This window comes from Taudactylus pleione, unplaced genomic scaffold (assembly GCF_031769625.1).
Source record: "Taudactylus pleione unplaced genomic scaffold, aTauple2 ptg000282l, whole genome shotgun sequence".
In the NCBI taxonomy this organism is placed as follows: domain Eukaryota; kingdom Metazoa; phylum Chordata; class Amphibia; order Anura; family Myobatrachidae; genus Taudactylus; species Taudactylus pleione.
In genome coordinates this window covers 1,099,196-1,121,689 of record NW_028284684.1, presented here as the reverse complement: position 1 = coordinate 1,121,689, position 22,494 = coordinate 1,099,196, and the positions used below count along the sequence as shown (strand labels likewise).

At 46.4% G+C, this 22,494-nt stretch overlaps 1 protein-coding gene and 2 non-coding genes across 6 annotated transcripts in view; all 3 read left to right on the top strand.

Moving 5' to 3' along the window:
- LOC148512088 (E1A-binding protein p400-like) overlaps nt 1-22,494 on the top strand; it is a 206,846-nt gene that overhangs the window by 98,900 nt on the left and 85,452 nt on the right. For all 4 annotated transcript variants that reach the window (XM_088482083.1, XM_088482082.1, XM_088482081.1 and 1 more), the window contains exons 25-28: nt 7,562-7,851; nt 10,848-11,050; nt 15,483-15,652; nt 15,972-16,168. In XM_088482083.1, coding sequence (XP_088338209.1) covers nt 7,562-7,851; nt 10,848-11,050; nt 15,483-15,652; nt 15,972-16,168 — 860 coding nt within the window. The remainder of the gene's footprint in view (nt 1-7,561; nt 7,852-10,847; nt 11,051-15,482; nt 15,653-15,971; nt 16,169-22,494) is intronic.
- LOC148512090 (small nucleolar RNA SNORA49) lies at nt 13,140-13,270 on the top strand. The gene has a single exon (XR_015880197.1). It is a non-coding gene; the product is annotated as a small nucleolar RNA SNORA49 (small nucleolar RNA).
- Nucleotides 15,759-15,887, top strand: LOC148512089 (small nucleolar RNA SNORA49). Its single transcript, XR_015880198.1, has one exon. It is a non-coding gene; the product is annotated as a small nucleolar RNA SNORA49 (small nucleolar RNA).

The following is a 22,494-nucleotide window of genomic DNA, read 5'->3' as shown; positions in this document are numbered from 1 at the left end:
AACTGTTGCTTTCCTTCACAAGCACGGATGGTTAATCAACTGGAAAAAGTCCTCCCTGAATCCCTCACAGAGAGTGATTCATCTGGGAGCCCTGCTGGATTCTCAGGATCAGAGAATCTTTCTGACTTTAGACAAGATCTTCACTCTTCAACTACGAGTGTGCAGATGTCTCCACAGTTGATGAGTGTCCATCCACTCAGTAATGCAGGTTCTGAAATCCGTGGGGTCCACCTATGACAGTGGAATATGCTCAGTTCCATTCCAGGCCTTTGATAAAACTGATTCTCTGTAGGTGGAATGGGTTTCTCCATCGGATCGATGTTCATGCGCTGACGCTCTCTCAGGAGGTGCGTCTGTCTCTATCTAGGTGCTATGGCCATCTCATCTAAACAAGGGTAGCCCCTTTTTGGATCCTGGACTGGGTAGTCCTTACAACGGACGCCAGTCTCTGGGACTGGGGCGCAGTGACCGATCCGCACTCCCTTTAGGGCCGTTGGAGATCAGTTGTTTCTTGACATGGGCCAAGGGTCTCCTCCCGGCCATCTCTACAGTGTTCATTCCGGGAGTTCTCAATTGGGAAGCGGACTTCCTCAGCCGTCACGACGTGCATCCTGGGGACTGGTCTCTTCACCAAGAGATGTTTCAACTCCTAGTGAGCAGATGGGGTCCTGTACTAGAGATACCGAAGCAACCTTCGGTGACGCATTGTCAGTGTAGTCGACCTTCCAGTTTGCGTACATGTTCCCTCTGGTCTCCCTTCTTGCTCGAGGTGTTTGGAAGTTCAATCAAGAGGGAGGTACTGTCCTCCTGGTGGCTCCAGCTTGACCCAGACATAACTGGTACTACTTCGGAGTCTCTTCATTGACACTCCGTTCATGCTGCCACAGCGTCCGGACCTGTTGTCTCAGGGTCCTCGCCTTTCCCAGGACCTGGATAGTCTGTCTTTGACTGCATCCCTAATAAGGTCCAACTGATTCCCTGGTGCTGTCATCTTCAGGATGCTTAGAGCGCGTAAGCTATCTTTTGCTGGGATCTACCACAGAGTGTGGCATGAATATTTCTAATGGTATCATACCAGTAGCTTCGATCCTCCAGTGTTTAGGATTTCCAGAGTCCTGGCATTCCTTCTAGATGGATTGGGTCTAGCCTTCCACCTGGCTTCCTTGGAAGTGCAGGTCCTGGCATTGTCAGTAGGGTTCCTGTGTAGAATTTCTCCACTCCCGGGTAACCAGACCTTTACTAAGGGTGTTCTCTGGATTCTACCTGCCTTTGTCCCACCTAGGAGTTCCTGGGGATTTGACAGTGGTTCTTCGGGCCCTCCGGGGGCCTTCATTTGAACCACTAGTTTTGATAAACCTTATGTGGTTTACTAGTTAGACTCTTTCTTATGGAGTTTGCATCTGCCAGGAGAGTGACAGAATGGGGGCTCTCCTGTGGCTCCCTCTTCTGGATATTTCACGTAGACAGGGCGGGGAGTCGTTCTCACCCTGTTTTTCTTCCTAGAGTGGTTTCTGAATTCCTTTTTATTCAGGAACTTATGGTACTGACCTTTCAGTCACCTGACCTCTCTGTAGGTGAGACCTCTTTGGCTGTGGTCCACGCTCTCAGGATTCACGTGGACCGTACCAGTTCCTTAGGGAAATCGGACTCCTTATTTGTGCTCTATGGAGTTCACAAGAAAGGATGGCCTGCCAGTTACCTAACATTGGCTCGATGGCTTCGTATGACTATCTCAGGGGCCTACACACAGGAAGGCCTTCCTGTTCCGGCTTCTGTTGATGTTTTTTCCACTCGGTCTCTGGGCCCCTCGGGGGCAGCTCGCCGTGGCGCCTCGGCTGTTCATCCTTTCATGGAGGCCATGTGGTCTTCCTTCCAGACCTTTCTAAGGTTCTAAGCATTAGATACCTTTGCCTCTCAGGATTTACCTTTGGCCGACGGATTCTCCTCTCAGTGCAGGAGCGTCCCCACCCTTATAAGGACTGCTTAGGGACATCCTCAAGGTCTCCCTGTGGAGCCTATGGACCCAGAAGATGAAAATTAGAGATATGGTGAGAACTTACCTTTGTTATCTCTTTCTTCGAAGACCATAGGGTCCACAGGGCACCCGCCCTGACACACCTGGCTTCATATGGGCTATGTTACTGGTCACCGGTTTCCCGTCCCCTTCTCCGTGAGTGTGGTTCTTGAGTGTTCCAGTCTTTTGTTCTCTCTCTTTCCTCTTCCGGCCTTTGGCTACTTACAAACTGAGGTACCTCTGGCACGGGGGCAAGGTTATAGGGAGAGTGGACCCAGTGCATTCTGGGAGCTGAAAGCTTTAACTGCGTGGTGCCCGGATTTGGTTCCCCAACTTATACCCCAGGGTCTCCCTGTGGACTTCGAAGAAAGAGAGATAACAAAGGTAAGTTCTTACCATATCTCTCATTTTTATGTTGTATATTATGCATAGTGTCTTTTTACCTCAGTTAACTGTAGAGGTTTACATTTAATAAGAAAATCAAATGACTTACAACTATTTATATTTAATTGGGTTCCTGTAAAGTACTCTGGAGAAGATTTCAAAGACTGGAGAGAGATAATGTACAAAGCTCCTAACAGTCATTTTACAGGCTTTGTTAAAAAAATGACAGTTATGCTGGGCATACATTGCCAGATGAAGTGCTTATCAGACCGACAGACATTTTATCTGACAGCCTGCAGATATTATCACAGGCATACGCTGTGAGATATCTCACTATGTATTGGCCCCGATATCTGCGCTCTTCCCCCAGGGAGGAGACATTTCCCTGTTCCTTCCCGGACAAGGAACAAGGGAAATGTCTGTCAGTCGGCCGCGGCTGGGCATACACTGACTGACTGCGGCCTGCATTTAACTTACAGAATATCACATCGGACGGGCATGCTGGACAATCCAACATGCCCGACCAATTAATATTTTAATATTGGTCAGCTGCGCACATACAATTATCAGGGCGATCCGCTGATATAAGGTGGATGGGCAGCACAGACGGTGTAATGGTTAGCATTACTGCCTCACAGCACTGAGGTTGTGGGTTCAATTCCCACCACGACCATAACTGTGTGGAGTTTGTATATTCTCCCTGTGCTTGCGTGGGTTTTTTCCGGATACTCCGGTTTCCTCCCACACTCCAAAAATATACTGGTAGGTTATTTGGCACCCAACAAAAATTAACCCCAGTGTGTGCATGTGATATGGAACATAGATTGTAAGCTCCACTGGGGCAGGGACTGATGTGAATGGCCAATTATTCTCTGTAAAAGCACTGCGGAATATGTGTGCGCTATATAAATAACTGGTAATAAATAAAATAAGACCGATAATTGAATAGTGTGCCCAGCATTAGAAGCTGATTGGTTAGTACTTTATTTCTCTCTCTCTCTCTCCTTGGATGAATCTCTCTCTCTCTCTCCTTGGATGAATCTCTCTCTCTCTCCTTGGATGAATCTCTCTCTCTCTCCTTGGATGAATCTCTCTCTCTCTCTCCTTGGATGAATCTCTCTCCCTCTCTCTCTCTCTCTCTCCTTGGATGAATCTCTCTCTCTCTGTCCTTGGATGAATCTCTCTCTCTCCTTGGATGAATCTCTCTATCTCTCTCTCTCTCTCCTTGGATGAATCTCTCTCTCTCCTTGGATGAATCTCTCTCTCTCCTTGGATGAATCTCTCTCTCTCTCTCTCCTTGGATGAATCTCTCTCTCTCTCTCTCTCTCTCCTTGGATGAATCTCTCTCTCTCTCTCGGATGAATCTCTCTCTCTCTCTCTCCTTGGATGAATCTCTCTCTCCCTCCTTGGATGAATCTCTCTCTCTCTCTCCTTGGATGAATCTCTCTCTCTCTCTCGGATGAATCTCTCTCTCTCTCTCGGATGAATCTCTCTCTCTCTCTCTCCTTGGATGAATCTCTCTCTCCCTCCTTGGATGAATCTCTCTCTCTCTCTCCTTGGATGAATCTCTCTCTCTCTCTCTCCTTGGATGAATCTCTCTCTCTCTCTCTCCTTGGATGAATCTCTCTCTCTCCTTGGATGAATCTCTCTCTCCTTGGATGAATCTCTCTCTCCTTGGATGAATCTCTCTCTCTCCTTGGATGAATCTCTCTCTCTCTCTCTCTCCTTGGATGAATCTCTTTCTCTCTCCTTGGATGAATCTCTCTCTCTCTCTCTTTCCTTGGATGAATCTCTCTCTCTCTCTCTCTCTCTCTCTCTCTCTCCTTGGATGAATCTCTCTCTCTCTCTCTCCTTGGATGAATCTCTCTCTCTCTCCTTGGATGAATCTCTCTCTCTCTCCTTGGATGAATCTCTCTCTCTCTCTCTCTCTCTCTCTCTCCTTGGATGAATCTCTCTCTCTCTCTCCTTGGATGAATCTCTCTCTCTCTCTCCTTCTCTCTCTCCTTGGATGAATCTCTCTCTCTCTCTCTCTCCTTCTCTCTCTCCTTGGATGAATCTCTCTCTCTCTCTCCTTGGATGAATCTCTCTCTCTCTCTCTCTCCTTGGATGAATCTCTCTCTCTCTCCTTGGATGAATCTCTCTCTCTCTCTCTCCTTGGATGAATCTCTCTCTCTCTCTCTCCTTGGATGAATCTCTCTCTCTCTCTCTCTCTCTCTCCTTGGATGAATCTCTCTCTCTCTCTCTCTCTCTCCTTGGATGAATCTCTCTCTCTCTCTCTCCTTGGATGAATCTCTCTCTCTCTCTCTCTCTCTCCTTGGATGAATCTCTCTCTCTCTCTCTCTCTCTCTCCTTGGATGAATCTCTCTCTCTCTGTTTCAGATTACTTATTTCTCTCTCCTCCACTCTGGGGGAAACTACTCATATGGGTTGTCAGAGGGAACCGAAGGAACTGACACTTAAATGACTAGTATAACTTTAAGACAGAAGCTCCTCCCTTAAGCAACCCATGGTCGTTAGTGTTCTTTAAGTGTACATAAGTCTTTAACTGCCCCTGAGAGCTGGTCTATTTTCCGGGGCCTGAGCTGGCCCTTTGTTTTAGTGTTAGTCTTTTTTTTAATGTTGCGTTTCTTTTTTTTTTTTTTTTCCTTTTTGTTTTACTTTGGTCGTTGTAATGCTGCTGGTATGGCAGGGGAGTAGACTCTGATCACTCCCCTGCTTCTCCTATCATGTTCTGGGGCCTTCACCCGAGGGTGCCGGTAGCAGCGTCGTCAAAGAATGGCTGATGCCATCCTGCAGTACAATCTCATGAAGGGAGCTCTGAGAGGAGCACAGTATGGGAGGGGTGAGCCTGTGCTGACCTCTGTGTGGATAGCTAGAGCTATGGAATGTTGGTCCGATCAGCTACTTGCTGGCCTTCAAACGGGCCCAACTCAGAGGGGCTGTGGATTACATTTGTGTTGTGGCTTATAGGGTCTCCGCTATGGCTATCTCTGCCAGGAGCACTCTGTGGCTGCACTCCAGTGAGGTGTTCTTGGAGTCCAAATGTTCTCTTTAGGTGCTCCCCTTCGGGGGTACTGTTTGGATAAGATGATAGCGCAGGCCACTGGCGGTAAGATTACTTTCCTCCCGGTGTCCGCTCTGAATCCCAAAGGTCCTATTTTCCGTTGTTTTGGTCCTTCCTTTTGGGGTGGGGCGGTAACTAGGAGGCATTCTTCCAGGGGTAGGCCATATTCTGTCTGGAACTCGATGCAGTGTAGAGATTTTCCTGGTCGCGTATGCGCTCAGGGCCCGAGAAACTTCAAAAACCTGGTGCCTGATGAGATGCTTCCACCTGTCTGGGGGGGGGGGGGTCACCTTCTCCACTTCAGGGACAAGTGGATGGGGTCCTCCACACACCGTTGGCTGTTAGGGAACATAGAATTAGAATCATTGACCTCAAAGGTCCCCCACCTAGAAGCTTTCTCTCCTCCACCCTGCCAAAGGAGAAAGTGCGGAGGGTGGCTTTAGATCAGGCCATTGCTTACCTTCTCTCAGAGGGCATTATTATTCCAGTACCTGTGGATCAACGGACCAGAAAGTTTTATTTGAATCTCTTCCTCCTCGTCCAAAAATCAGACCAGTCATTTTGGCACATCATCAACCTCAGAGCCCTCAATACAAGGCTATACAGCTATTGTTTCCGGATGTAATCTCTGAGGCCATTTATCTGAAGCATGGAGGTCAAGGAAATTTTGGCCTCCATAGACATAAAGGATGTCTATCTCCACATCATATCTCTCGCTCCTCAAATCCCCCTTTAGTCTAGCCACGGCCCTGAAAGTTTTTATGAAACTCATGTTGTTGACAGCATCCCTTTTCTGAAAGGTATTAACACAATTGTTCCCTACTTGGATGACCTCCTACTAAGACTGACTCCGCTGTCTTGCTCCTTTTTCTCCATCCGGTAACTTGGGATCTGGCTTTGTCTGCCCTTCGGGGGCCACCATTTGAGCCCTTGGAGTCTTTGTCTTCCTCATGACTATTACTTCGGCCCGGTAGGTTTCCGAACTTGGGGTTTTGTTTTGCATGAGGTTTGGGCGGTTTTGCGTACATTTTTGTCGTTTCAGCCTAAAGTGGTGTTGACTTTCCACTTCAACCAGGATATTTTCCTTTCTGTGTTTCAGCCTCCTACGTCCTCTGCGGACCATTGAAATTTGGCTTAATGGATATGGTCTAGCCCCTTCGTCTGTATTTGAACGGGCTTCCTTGGATGGTTTGTCTCCTGGTGCTTTGATATTCATAAATGAGGTTTCCTGCCAGGTAAATGGACCATTGCGATATTGATCCAGACCCACTCCAGTGCCAGACAGCTAGCTCCAGAGCGGGTATCTGGGGACTTTACCAGGGCGCTGAGTGTTTCTTAAATGCTGCGGCAAGGGGCTTCTGCAAAGCAGTTGTGTTCTGTAGCCACTTGGTCCTCTGTCACTTTCACCAGATTTTTACAATGTTCAGGTTTTCCCATCCAGAGATGCCAGTTTTGGATGGAAAGTTCTGCTTTCACATTCTTTGAGTGTACCCTGTCCTAGGAGCAAATGTTGAATGTCCCATGATGAACAGCGTCACTCAGAGTTGATGAAGTTGATGTTCTTTCTTCCGGGGGACTCTGCAGTCCCACCCTCATGCTCAGTATTGGTTAATGTTGGTGGGTTCATGCTTGTTTGCATGTTAAAATGTTTGCATTTGGTTTACATTTGAAGTCGTACTGGTGACCAGGGAGTGGAAAGGAGCTAAACAAGTTATATTAGTGTATTAGGTGCAATCTACCTCAGTCCCCTCTGACAAACCCATGGTGAGCAGTGTCCCCCAGATGGAATCAGTGAAAGGGATTTAATGGTAAGTTCAGAAATCCTGTTTTTTTTGTTTTACAAATTGGTAGCTATTTTTTTTTTCATAAGTCATTAAACATTTGCTTCCATCTAGAGCAGTACTGGATCTGCCAAAACTAGTGTCCTATTGGTTTCTAGTTTTACCATCATGTTATTAAAGAAGCCTATTGGAGTAAACTGCATTTTGTTATTAAATCTAATCTCTCTATAAATGTATTTTTTATTTCTGTGCATGAATATCTAGAATATAAATATAAAGATGTTTAACTGATTCTTTGTAATTTGTTTGGGACTGAAGGAATCTGCAGAAAATAAGCAGCGGTTGTTGAAGGAACGCTTGGACCGGTTATTCGCTTGTAATGAGAGGCGCAGTGCACGAGCTCCTTTGTATGGGTCAGACTTGTTATCGCTTTTCTCCTTGAATTCTATTCATACCCACCCTTTCCAGTTGGAAACGCAGTGGAGCTGGACTGGGTCTGTTAACTGTGACGTTTCCTCCCAGTCCCCTGAGAATTCAAATGATCCATTGCAACATCTTATCCTGAGCCCGGAACAACAGAAAATGGTCCTGGAACCTCTTGCTAAAAGGTGAATTAAAAATCTTCCTGAGGTGTTGGTTACGAACAACAGATTTCCTGAGCATGTGACCCGCAGTCTATTTCTAGCTTGGGGAAGAGGCTCAATTTAATATCATAATTGTTTTCTCTCTTTGTCATTCCATTGTTTGTGTATAGTAGTGGTAAGCAATGTCTGTCACTCCAGCTGTAATGTAACTAATCACCCCAGCATGTTTTGCCACAATTTTGCAGTTAGGGCATGCAAAGACTGTGACAGGGCATGCTTGGATGTGTTGTTCCATGGTAGATTGAGTGCCACATGTTACCTACCCCTGACATGGATTCTGGTTTATAGTGACTGAATAGGGGAACTTGTTTACACATAGTATGTAAAAACTGAGGATAGTTACAATAGAGGGGAGTTCTATCCCCAACACTGATGATATATAAGAAATAAGACCTAATCCGATAATATGCATGTTTGAAGTAAATAACATGGTGGGAGTGGTATGGAGTCCTGAAATACTTTGCTCTTTGTGTAAAGCCATAAGATGCTAGAATTCTGCAGTGTATAGTCCTCATGCCATATATTTGACTTGAACTATGACAACAGTAAGAAGTCAATATCAAACATATCTCCGATTTCTAAAAGAAGATATATGTTCTATTAGTACTGCTTTAGACTTCCCATGTTGTAGCTAAACATTACTTTGAGGGGGATGCAGTTTATAGACCGGCTGACTAAATGCCGCCAGTCTATATCCCAACACAAGAAGCCCAATGGAGGACTTCAGATAGGCGTCAAAAAACCGAAGCCTATCTGAATCCTCGACGCGGAAGGACGGCAGCCCGAACGAGTTAAGTCCAAGATGTGTGTGTTAGGTTTAGGGAGTGTAGCAGGGTTAGGTTTTGGGTGGGAAGGTTAGGTTTAGGCACCCCTAGGGGGGAGGGTTAGGGTTAGGCACCCCCATGGGTAGGTTAGGGTTAGACCCCACCCTATATTTGCATAAACTGTCCAATCTGACCAACGACCTGAATCTTGTTAACGAGATTGGCAGATCTTGCCAGCTGTAGGTAAGATCTGATGATGCGATGTACGACCCACAGGGACGCGCATCGTTATCGTGAGTGGACATATTTTACATGATTTTACGTTCCGATGCATCGAAATCGGGCAAATTGTGCAAAATATCGTCTAGTGTGTACGCACCTTAACACAATGTAGTTTACAACCACGGTTTTCTGTAATTAAAGAAAAAGGGGGTGTACCTATTTGGATTTATTCTTCTAGTATGGTCTTTTTGGCGGCAGCACTCAAGGCTAGTAAAAGTCTCTAACAACCAATACAAATTCTGTGGCCATGTGGAAAAATTCCCAGAATGGCCCAAGCCAAAATGAACAAGATGGTCTAAAGCCACAGGTGGTGCTAATTGTTTCACTTGTGATTCTGTGAGGAGACCTGGAAAACATGCACTGTTTCGGGTCCTGATGACCGAGTTTGAGAACCTGTGGTCTAAAAGCACACTTTCAAATCTGAAGCCAAAAGGTCCTAACTAAAGGACAATCCTAGAAGCAATGGTAAAGATTGGCATTAGCTTTTTGGCATCTGGGGCAATATGAGAGTGTGAAGAACTCAACAAAAATCCCTGATGTGGGCTAATCTATGTTCTGTGAAAATATATTGTGGAACCGCTTCCTAACTGTGGTGGGCACAGGACACTGAGTAAATAATCAGTGGTCAGATCTGGAAAATAGTGCAACCATTGGGGTAACCCTGTCCTAAGCACTCCATAGTACAGCCTATCTTGCAAAAATTATAGTGCAAGGAAATCTGCCCACGGCTGAGAAGGGGGTTGGCTCAAGAGCATATCCAAGGGATTGTTCCAATCTAGATCTGTGAAGTACCCAATAACCTGACTAATAATATGCGAACAGGTCTGAAGAAAGAAGAAACCCATATTTTGCTATCGCCTGTTGGAATGTGAGAGGCATTCAGTATGATTTATCCACCAAGCAGCCAATGGAGCAGAGACATTGTGAAAGGACGAGTAACAGGACCTCTTTGGAAATCCCCCTTTTTTTTTTTAAACAGGCAGCAAATTGTATCATCATGGAGACGAGTCTTGTGACGCAATATATGCTACACTTTACGTGGGTTTCAAATGAGAATATTCTCTTTTAATGAAAGTCCTGAAGGTGAAGAAATGAGAATAAAACTTACTGGATGTCCTCTTAAAAAAGCACCATCTAGGGTACGAAGTTGGTGTATACATAAAAAAAAGCATCATCTAAGATGCGGAGTCAGTGTATACAAATAAAAAGCACCATCTAAGATGCGGAGTCAGTCAGTGTATACAAATAAAAAGCACCATCTAAGATGCGGAGTCAGTGTATACAAATAAAAAGCACCATCTAAGATGCGGAGTCAGTGTATACAAATAAAAAGCACCATCTAAGATGCGGAGTCAGTGTATACAAATAAAAAGCACCATCTAAGATGCGGAGTCAGTGTATACAAATAAAAAGCACCATCTAAGATGCGGAGTCAGTGTATACAAATAAAAAGCACCATCTAAGATGCGGAGTCAGTGTATACAAATAAAAAGCACCATCTAAGATGCAGAGTCAGTGTATACAAATAAAAAGCACCATCTAAGATGCGGAGTCAGTGTATACAAATAAAAAGCACCATCTAAGATGCGGAGTCAGTGTATACAAATAAAAAGCGCCATCTAAGATGCGGAGTCAGTGTATACAAATAAAAAGCGCCATCTAAGATGCGGAGTCAGTGTATACAAATAAAAAGCACCATCTAAGATGCGGTGTCGGTGTATACAAATAAAAAGCACCATCTAAGATGCGGAGTCAGTGTATTCTTTTGACCGTAAAGCCAGTCACGAAGATATTGCAAAAGGGCTGCGTGATTAGAGCAGAGGAAAGCAAGTTTATATTTAAAACGAGTTCAAAGTGGAAACTTAGTTTTGCTTTATAGAATGTAGAGTTCATTTTTTCTATTCCTCTTTTCAGAACACTTTGTGTCGTACCCGCTGCTGTTGCTGCTCCTATTGTACTGTTAGTGCCAAAGCCTCCTCCTATATACTCTCATAGCATGAAGATCCTGAGTCATCGTCTAAGGGAGCAAGCTGCTCCTTACATGCTGAATCTGAGGGAGCGAACATCACCTCATTGTGTGCAGACTCCTGACCTGCGGCTCATCCAGTGTGATTCAGGTATGTTGGAAATGGCTGCCTTGAATTTGTTTGATATATTAGATCTATCATTCCATCATACTGACGGGCTTTATATATGGGTCTTTTCAATTGCAAAGTGTTGTACAAGGGGGTATAAAAGCACTGACCCTTGTATGCTACACGGTCCTAGATGGTGACCGTCATTTTGAAAACGGGCTTGTTGTGCCGTCTCTCCTCCTATACAAAATGGGCTGTGCGCACGGACAGGCTGCCCATCAACAGGGCTTGACCAGAGTTTTCACTAACCCTGGAAATTACTCCAGGTCTGCTGAGCACGGAGAAGGAGGTGGCAGGGGCTTTCAATGCTGCACTCCCCCTCCTGGAGCAGCACAGAATGCAAGCTCTGCCATCAGCAGGTGCACGGAGCGTCCTCCCTCTGCAGGGACTGCTTGTTTCTCTTCCATGTCACAGGAAGGCTCCACTCTTTTCCCCTGCAGCTCCTGGAAGGCTAAGTACTCTGCACTTGTACTTGAATTAGCTGCCTATTTTAGCTGCTTCTGTGTTGGCTACCTATGTTTATGCAGGCTGTCATACTGTTTTCACCACTGCTTGCTTTACAGTTAATCACACCTGCTGTCTTTTTTATACAAGGGGCAGGCAGTGTAATGGTTAGCGTTACAGCTCCGTCGTACAGAGTTTGTTTCCTGTTACAACCCTAAATGTGTGGAGTTTGTATGCTGGGATTTTGTTGTATTCTGGGCGATGTTTTCTCACATGCACAGTGTACCGGGCAGTTGCCCTCTGGGGCCTTGTGTGGATAGGGTCCGGGGACGCACAGGCATCTGGGATGCTGTGTCCACCGGTGGGGGGGATCTTATGTGGGCTCAGGCTCTCCGCAGGTTGGTGTTCACCCTAGTGGTGCTGATTGCACTTCACAGGGAAACCAAGTTCAGGCTTGGGTATTCCCTCCTCTTTGGCACAGTATGCAATCCAAGTGGCAGGAAAGGGTACTTCAGTTCCAGCCACTTCTGATAAGGGGACTGCCTCCCGGAAGGTTTTTGCCTGCTCAGGGTGCATAAAGAAATTTTCACGTGCCAGTTCAGATTGGGGGCTCTATGTGAATCCTGTAAGTCAGAAAGGCCAGCCCCTACTTTGTCCAGTATACCTGCCGATACTGCCTTCTGGGCGGCTACCTTGGCAGGAGCCATGTCAGAGTTGTCCCAGCAATCGGCGTCCTCCCGGCAGGGACGAGATCGGGATCAGGGTTCCGCTGCTGGATCCCTGCCATCCTTTCAGGTTTCTGAGACAACTTTGGCCAAGGGTCTTGCACGCTCAGTACAGGGTTTAGTTCAAATCTCTTCATCCTTAGAGGGGATGATGGAGTCCTCCTCTAGGAGTTTGGACAGCTCTGCTAGACATCCGTCCCATAAGAGACCCTGCACTACACTAGTCGCCACTTAAGGGTTAAATGTGTACATGTGGTGATTAGTGTGGTGCAAATGTTTTTGGATTATTCCCTGTCGACGTTTGAGACATTTGATCTCTCCCACCTTTCTGTTTTCACCCTGAAGATACCCCCTTCCACACAGTCCTCCTTCCTTTTTGGACTTCAACTCCAAGGATGACTAAACCCCCTGTAGCGTTATGGCTTCAAATGTAAAACTTCAGACTAATCTTTTTTTGTCCCTTTTTTTTTTTTTATAAAAACTCAGAACATATCGATGTTTTGCCCATCCTTGTGGTCCATGCTAGATTTATTTTCTTCAGATCTTGTAAGCATTGTTAAGGTGCCCATGCACTGTGCTATAGGCACCTTGCGCTGCGACTGCATTTTCGATGGCCGACATATTGGGCAGTTCCCGCACTTGGAGCGATCCACTGCCTGACCGCCCGATATGCCGGTACCCCCCTCCCCCACCCGCATAACTCTGCATGGCATCGTACATCGCATCCCCAGATCAAGTGAACATGCAGTAAGATCTGGAGGTGCGATGTACGACCCCATGGGAGCGTGCAATGTCCGATATCATGCCCACACGCGGTACGATATAGCAGCGTTATCGTACCAATCCGTTGGATCGGCTGCTATATCGCACTGTGTATGGGCACCTTTAGTTTGATTACTGATATTCCTCATCCTTACTCCAGGGATATTGTTGTTCATAATTTTCCTGGCATTAATTGAGGATAAAGTAAATGCTCTTCTGCTGCCCTTGGAAACTTTGTTTTTCATGTGGATGGCTATGTTGAGCATACACTGAAATTTGTATTCGCTCTTCATTTTTCAGAAACCATATTGTACTTGTTAAAATGGTTGTTTATTCTTTCAGTTTTGAGCTGAAAATTCATCTGCATCCAATGTGTTGCAGTTGGCAAAACCTTAACTGCAAATGTTTCAAGATTTTTTTTTTTTATTTTTTTTTGTGGGGGCGCGTTATTTTTATATTTAGGAATAATGGCAGTAATGTTTATATCTTTAATTTGAGGTACCAGGAAGAGCCTAGTGCTACTTCGAATTGGGACAGTACTCTGCCTCCGAGTGGTTGGCCACCTCTGTTCTAAAGAGCCCAAAAAATCTGTAGCTATGTCAAAGAGCCAAGAACTTGCGCACGCTGAAGGTGCACATGCAAAAAGGGCTGTGGCCAGCTAGGCCACAGCCCCTGGTATGAAGATTGTATGAGCATGTAAAAGCGCATGCACACAATCACTGTGGAGGTAACTATTAAAGGGAAAGAAATAGCCAGAACAATATACATTTTTTTTTTCTTTTTCAAACCGATCCACATAAAATACACTGAAAAAGCCACATACACAAATAATACACCGAAAAAGTCACATCCACATAAAATGCACTGAAAAAGCCACATACACAAATAATACACCGAAAAAGTCACATCCACATAAAATGCACTGAAAAAGCCACATACACAAATAATACACCGAAAAAGTCACATCCACATAAAATGCACTGAAAAAGCCACATCCACAAAAAATACAATACAGACTGACTGTGGACTTGGTGACAGCGGATGCCATCCTTCGGAGCTGGAGGACCATCACTTTTTAGAGTCTTTGGTCTCAGAAGAAGTTAAAGCTCTCAATAAATCTACTGGAAAGATGAATGGTATACAGTGCTTTAGTCAGAGGACACCATTACTTGCGAGGAGGGTCCGTCATGATCCAGTCACACGTGCCTCTAAGACTAGACTGTTTAATCAGGGGTCTTTTTATTACCAATATTTAGTGCAGCTGGGGAGGGGGGGGGGTTGCCTGTGTCTTTTTTTATTTTTTTATTTTTTTTACACACTTTTAACCCGTTTTTTCACAGGTACAACACAAGCAGCTTACACATATCTCACCGATATGTGCAGGCTGCTTGTTCGGGAGAGTTTTGCAGAGAGAAAACACTGCAAACTCGGGTGAGTCATCTCCTGCAAGACCTGCTACTCGGGGGAGAAATCTCCTGCAAAACCTGCTACTCGGGGGAGAAATCTCCTGCAAAACCTGCTACTCGGGGGAGAAATCTCCTGCAAAACCTGCTACTCGGGGGAGAAATCTCATTCTGCTTCACCATCGGCCAACTCACTCTCAGCTAAACTCACTTTTTTGTAAAATTACGAGTCTCAGGAGCTTCAAATCACCCGAGTTTAGGTGAAGCTAATCGAGTTGAAAAAAAAAGGATACTCTCCCAGACTCGATTCTTAGTAAATTTATCCCCTAGCCTCAGAACAGAGTCAGAAGAGCAGCCCCTCTGGTGAGATCGAGAACTGTAGTTCACATATCAGGGGGCCTAGCGATCCCTATGAGTGGGTATGCTGCAGCCTAACCATAACTCTCTCCCTAGTGCCTTACCCTAATACCTACCATCAGGGTTCCGGTACCGGTGTTCTGAGCACCAGCATTCTGACTGCTGGGATGTCCACTACATGCCCCTATAGGGTTCGGTTACTAAAATAATTTGCACACTGTCAGAAGAGGTATGTAGATTCAGAGGTGTTTTTGGTCTTAGTGTTGAAATTTAAATTACCTGGACTCATGACCAAGCCTCTGTACCCCAACATCTCCAGTGTCCCCGAATGTCTTTTTTTTTTTTTCCCTCTCCTGTTAAGCTGAGATGTAGCAAACCACTGCCTATGTATATCAGGACATGCGGTTTGAGACCTTGCAGGCTTTAATTATCCAATTTGATTATGGGTTGGCCATGAATGATCACACGGTTACAAACTGCACTTCAAAGAGCAAGAAAACCTGTGGTTTGCTCAGGGACGCTTTAGAAAATATTTTGTGAAGTATGAAAAAAACCTGTGTTTGTAGCTAGCTCACCTTGTTAAACAGATGAGCAAAAATGCAGTAACTCCAGATCAAAACAGATATTGGTAGATCTTATTGATGTTTATTTTCCAAATTACATATTAATCATACTTTATGACCCTTCTATTACTAATGTTATTATTCTCTATTTGACATACAGGGAAGCTGGAGGCTCTCTCCATCCTTCTCCGGAAACTAAGGTCCGAGGGCAGACGCGTTCTTATTTTCTCCCAGATGCTGCTCATGCTGGACATACTGGAGATCTTCCTGGACTTCCATTCCTTGACCTTCTTGAGGATTGATGAACATGCTAACTATGAGCAATGCCAGGTGTGTACCAGGACTTTAGGTGTTCTGTAAACTCACTGATATTGCAGATATATATTCTTGTCAGTGGCATTAGAGTGAATAAACGACAATTTGGCATGGGATGTTTATTCCTCATCCTTACTCCAGGGTAATTGTTATCCATACGTGCCCTGGCATTACTTGAGGATAAAGTAATTGCTCTCATGCTACCTCTGGCTGCCGTTTTCCATGGGACTAGCTATGTTGAGTATACACACTGACATTGTCATCCTCTCTCTCCTTTTTCCTAGCCATATCTTTTGTATGGGATATTTACAAATCTTTGTTTATTGTATATTAGGATCTGATGAAAAGTTTTAACAGAGACCCTCGCATTTTCTGTATGGTCCTGTCTACTCACATCCACTCTTTGGGGGTACACCATGTAGAAGCTGACACAGTGATATTCTATGACAGTGATCTAAACCCTGTGATGGATGGTAAAACCCAGTCGTGGTGTGATCTCATTGGCAGAGCAAAGGACATTCATGTGTATAGGTAAAGTATGCCCTATGCTTGATAAAAGGTGTCATGCCATTAAAAAGTTAAAATACAGGGAGTTTGGAGAGTCCCTCCGCAGTGGCTGTGTGCTAAGTGTGTGATAGACAGTAACAGCTCTTGCCGCAGCGCAGTCCAAAATTCAAATAGGGAAGCCACACCAAATGCTGCCAAACATCACCAGCCCGGGACTCGCTGGCAGTTGGTCTGGCTCCCCTATTTGAATTTTGGACTGTCCAACACATAGCACACAGTCACTGTGAAGGGGCTTTCTGAACTCCGTGTATAAGAATATATTTAGAAATTCACTAAAAAACTATTTGCACTGTGAAATTCAAATCCACTGTATAAAACAGAAGGTGAAGTTAGTGCGCTATACTTCTCTAAAGAAAATTTATTAGAACATAACTTTTATCAAAATTAAATTGAATGTATAATAATCAGCAAAAAATAGGATTAAAATATAGAATGTAGATTATAAGTGATAACGACCAAGAAATGGTGATTAAAAAGTTGCTGCTCTTATGGATACATTGTCACAAAGTTTTATATTATTAATAATTAGGTGTATGTGTCATAGAAATCCAAATGAATTTCTGTATTTAGTATAATCTGTAAGGTAAATAGGTTATACTTGGTAAACACTGATAGATATAGATATATAAAAATATAAAATCTATTGAGGGCAATTCAAATGTTTTTTGGGCGTAATGGGCCCCAGTCTAAGGTCCTGCTTTGGTCGCCCAAACAGCCAACCTATTGCACATTTCTGCTCACCAACTTGGGAGGCTGCGAGCAGAAATGTGGACTTCAGTGGCTACACATTGTCCCACACAAAAAAAGCAAACAAACATATTGTCCCTTGCAAAAAAATAAAATAAAACACATTGGGCCCGATTCAGAGCCGCTCACAAGCGGCCTGATGGTTGCCCACTGCGCATGTGCCGTATCCCGCGTGTGCGAGCACTGCTGAGCGAATGAAGTTCAGTTGCTACGGGGCTCGCAACAAGAAGCGGCGGCTGTCGATGTCGATTGACAGCTCGCCCCGTTTTGTGGGGTGGTAGCCGGACAAGCGCAGGCACTCCATTAGGAACGCCTGGCGTTTGTAAGAGGGCTGACTGACATCACTAGTGATGGTCTCCTGGCCGTTCACACAACCTGTGGGTGGTCTCCCACAGCTTTGCGAGCGGCCAGAGAAAAAAAAATATTAAAAACGCCCACATTCAGAGCGAGCGCTCACCAGCAGCGAGCGGCTCTGAATCAGGGCCATTGTCCCACACAGGAAATTAATAAAACACACAATTCTTGTACCAGTCCCGCACAGACTGCATCGGCTTCCCTATGAGGTGGCGCATTTGTGTTGCTGCTCCACTGGAATAGCTCTCGGGCCGGCCCTGGGAATAGGGCAGAGGGCAGGCTGGGACAGGTAGGGGTCAGAGGGCAGGCTGGGACAGGTAGGGGGTCAGAGGGCAGGCTGGGACAGGTAGGGGTCAGAGGGCAGGCTGGGACAGGTAGGGGTCAGAGGGCAGGCTGTGATAGAGTGTAGGCTGCTCTGAGTTTCTCAGTGCCCAGCTGACAGCACAGAAGGCTCTATGGCAGGGGGTGTGGGGTGTCAGAATGGTTGGTGGCGCAATTGGGGTGTGGGGCATTTGTTTCGAAGGGGGATAGAGGACAAAGGGCGGAGGAGCTGAGTGGAAGAGGAAAGGAATAAGTGAAGTGGGAGGTGAGAAGGGCGCAGGGCTGGTCACAGAGGAAGGTCCTGCCCACAGTAACTAGCCACACTAGGGTCGGAGCCAGGTACAGGAGGGAGCACTTCTCTGTGTCCTTGCCACGGACCTGTGGGCGTCCAGGTGTGTCCGACAACCGTCATGAGTAGTAACTCGCGGACACTAGGACCATAGCTGTAATAGCAATCAATCAGCCCCATCTCGCTTAATGTGATTGAGAAGGTGCTTGCTTCGGACCTGCCCCCAGCTACATTTCATCTCCGTAGATCCGTGAGGCTTTACGGAGTGGGGAGCACACTCTGCTTCCCCCCACCCCACCCCCTGTGGCCGGGATCGGAAGCCATCGTGGTGCCGTTGTAATCAGCCCTGGTGGGAGGAGCTGTCTTTGGATGCTGATTCTCTTGCCTGCCTGTATTCTCTCTGGGTACTCTCCCCACTTATCTGTGGGGTCCTGCTTTGCTTGCTAATTTAAGCAGTCACGTTCTCTTCATTTTGGCATTCCAGACAACATTACCACCTACCTGCTGTCTAATTATTGGTACATAATGCTAGCCCAGGCTCCCACAGATCAAATGGGTTTCCATGGCCGTGGTGTAGACCCTGATCTGGGAAGCGGTCACTAGTTCTATTCTTAGCATTACAGCTTCTTGGTTGTGCTGGACCTTTTATGGTGAAAGGGATTCCCTGCTTTTCACTCCGTTCAGGTTTTATAGTCTGATGGGTCAAAGGCATTAGTGGCATTATATATTGGGCCTCTGTCTAGGGTTTTTTCTCCCTTGTTCCTTCCATGACACGTCTCCAAATGCGTAACCTTTAGGGTGAGCTCTACCAGATGGTATAAGTCAGCCATTCTCTGGAGCGGGATGTAATTTTGGAAGAGTCTTCAGATTCCACGCATGTTTAACACTGTTCTTCTTTGGGTGACCTTTCTGATAATAGTGAATGCCTTATTTTCTCCTCCTTCTTCGTGTTTCAGCTGACAGCACCCAGGCTCACCACTCAAATTTGTTTTTTAATATTCATTGAATCTATATGTTGTCCTCGTTGACTCTGAATGTAGGTCCTCTCCAGGGCAAAGCTGGATCTGGCTGTTCAGATTTGGGTCACAGACAGTGCCTCTGTGGAGCAATTATGCAAGGAGGCCACATGGTCCTCGATCCATACTTTTACAAAGGCGTACAAATACAATGGGGGGTTTTTGTAGCTAGACGCCAGAAGGGGTACGGTAAAAAGAAAAGGAAGAAAGAATGGGAAGAAAAAACATGGGGTGATACAGGCAAAAATCATTCAAAAAAAAGAAAACAAAACATTGCATTATACAAAAAAAAAAAAAATCAAAATCAGTGTATGACATATACACAAATAATAGAGGACACTCCACAACTGCAATAGACAAACCAAAATACAGAACACATCAAAACCTTGAAGTATCAGTTTGTGTTTGGTATTTAGACTTTTAAACTTAAAGGGTTCTAAGACCTCTTCCAGACTCATAAGGCCATATTTATTATATTATATTAATGAACAACACATGGTCTGTTTACCTTTTTTACATTTCGTCACTTCCTGGCAGCAGAGACTTTAGCTCCGTTAACCCCTTCAGCGCTAGCGTCTCTGCCCCCCAACCCCTTCAGCGCCAGCGTCCCCGACCACCAATCTCTGCCCCCCAACCTTTTCAGCGCCAGCGTCCCAGTCAGCAGCAATGGTGATTAGTCCACCCTGTGTCCAGTAACACTCAATGGTGCAGCGGCTTAGCGTAGCAGCCTAGGAAATTAAAGCAGCGCTGTGCTGTGTGGTCCCAGCAGCTGAAAGGACAGAGCTGCACTGCAGTGTAATGCCAGCGGCTGGGGATAAGGAGATGCGTGGTAACGGCTGACAACATGGAATGATCAGCTACTTCCTAGACTGAGGGCCACGGGGAGCAGCTCCACGGGTTGAAGACCCCTGTACTATGGGATGTAAAGGGGATGAGGAGGCATTACGCAAACAATTCACATTTGAACATTGTGTCTGCTGCTTGAACAGTGCCTTCTACACCCCATGGTTAATGTCTCCAAGATGGATTGTGAAAATGATTTAGTGGCGAGTACATTAAAGCTTATTTCTCCTTCATCCACTAGGGGACACTGGAGCTTCATGACAGTGGGGTATAGACGGTGGGTTGAGTTGAGCCTGGCACTTTAAAAATCTACAAGTGTGACTGGCTCCTCCCCCTCTATGCCCCATCAGCCCCAGTTTTTAGAATGTGCCCGAGTAGAGCCGGTGCACAGGGGGCTGTCTCCAGCCCTTATATAAATTTTTATATGATTTTTGTAAAAGAATCAAGCAAGAGGACAGGCAGACTGTTGGCTGTGACAGTCTGCCTGCATCGTGGGAGCCGCCAGAGAGGGGACCACACGGCTACTGCAGCCTGTGTCCGGTCACCCTATGGAGGGGAGGCTGCTTTAGGCAGTTAGGAGTCATCAGACTCAGCGGGGCCCGCCACAGCTAACACTGGCTTGTGTCCGGGTCCCCGCTCTCCCCTCACTGCCCAGCGCTCTGGCCGCAGCAGCCCGGTAAGTAGCACACCTCTCCTGACTAGCAGGAGAGGTGTAAATAATCTGCTGGGTCTGAATACAGCGCGCGGCTGTCAGTGCCACGCTGGTGTTGTGATAGAACACCGGCGCTGGCTGTTAGGTAGGCGCGCTCACAGCGGTCCTGCCTCTGCGTGCCGGTGCTTGTGTAAAAGGCACCGGCACGTTTATCACTGGCGGCGGTCGTGCCGCTGGCCCCCGCTGTCAGTGCGGGGACACATGAGAACGTCCCCACTGTATAAGCCGCGCGCATACAATAGCGGCGGCCATTAGGAGGAGGAGCTTTTAGGTCCCTCCTCTTCCTCCTTCACTGCCTGGGCTAGTTTGGCGCGCTCTGAACGGGAGTGGCGCCTCAGAGAGAGGAGCTTCTACATTCCCTGAAGGCACTGAGCGGAGGGGGAGAGGAGAAATCTGACAGCTTCTACAGGGGGTCTGTAATTACAGAAGGTGGTTTTAACTACCTTCTGGTCCTATTGACTGCTCCTCCCTTATATGCTTGTCTGCCCCTGTTACTGAGTTGCATTATTCTTGAAATTCTGCTCCTCCTCTACTGCTCTGCCTGCAATTTGAGTAGCATTATTATTGAAATTCTGCTCCTCCCTTATTGCTCTGTCTGCTCCCATACTTGAGTAGCATTATTATTGTAATTCTGCTTCTCCCTATACTCCTTCTGCATTCCTGAGTTGTATGTGGTGCTTGTCTGTGAGTACATGATGACATCCAGGACAGAAAAAACTGCATCACAAAAGCTGTTTGCCTGCACTAAGTGCAGGAAGAAATTTACCCATGCTCGCTCCGAAGGGTCTTCCCTGTGCGAGACGTGTGAAGCAGACGGTGCTAACACGCAGTCTGTCACTCCCTCCTTCATAAATAGTTTGGCAGGGGTCATGGCGGACCTTTCTTCTGAATTAGCCGCTTCCCGTTGGGAACGGGAGGCTGCCAGAGATCTACCTGGCACATCTCACCCTTCTTTTCTAGCAGAACCAGCGTGGGCTCAGAATTTAGTCCGCTCGGTGAATAGCCTTGCTCAAGCGATGGGTTCTGCGTCTAAAGCTCCTGAAGCTACGGTAAGTCGCTCATCTAAGAAGAGGGCTCTTCCGGCGGTTCTCCAGTCGGATGAGGATTCGGCAGCGGATCACTCGTCTCAGGAGGAAGGGGAGATGCTGGACGAATCAGACGTAGAGACTTACTCACAAGAACCTGAGGCATTGCAAGGTATTGACGCACTCATTCTAGCGGTAAGGGAAGTTCTTAAGATTTCTGGCCAGAAGCTCCAGAATCGTTAGAAGACTCGTTATTTGCCAGGTCACAGAAGATGGCCGTCACATTCCCTGTTTCTCTCCAGTTGGACGAACAGATGACGGCAGCCTGGCAGAATCCGGACCGTAAATTCCAGATTCCTAAGCGCTTTTTCTCTCTTTACCCATTTCCTATGGAAAATAGGAAGAGGTGGGAGACCCCGCCACCTGTGGATTCTTCGGTTTCTCGGTTGTCAAAGAAGACCACGTTACCTGTTCCAGGAGCTACTACATTGAAGGAAACCTCAGAGCGGAGATTAGAAACCACTTTGAAATCCATTTATACGGCCGCGGGTGCACTTCTCCGGCCGGCCTTGGTAGGATCTTGGGTCAACAAGGCTGTGGAAAAGTGGGCGGAACAATTGACTGAGGGTCTTAGATCCAGCACTCCGCGGGCAGATCTGATTACCTTGGCAGAACATATTCAGGAGTCTGCTGTATACTTAGGAGACGCCTCCAGAGATATCGGCCAGGTAGGCGCTAGGATTTCTGCTTCGGCGGTCTCTGCTCGCCGGGCACTTTGGCTTCGTGCCTGGCAAGCGGATGCGGAGTCAAAAAGAGCAGTGGAAGCTCTTCCTTTCACAGGCGATATTTTATTTGGTCCAGAGCTGGACAAATGGATCTCGCTGGCCACTGGAGGTAAGAGTACTTTTCTACCTTCATCAGCACCTCCTCCGTGTCGCTCGTTTAGGGGACCTTCCTTTCGAGCATCTGCAAGATTTCAGGGA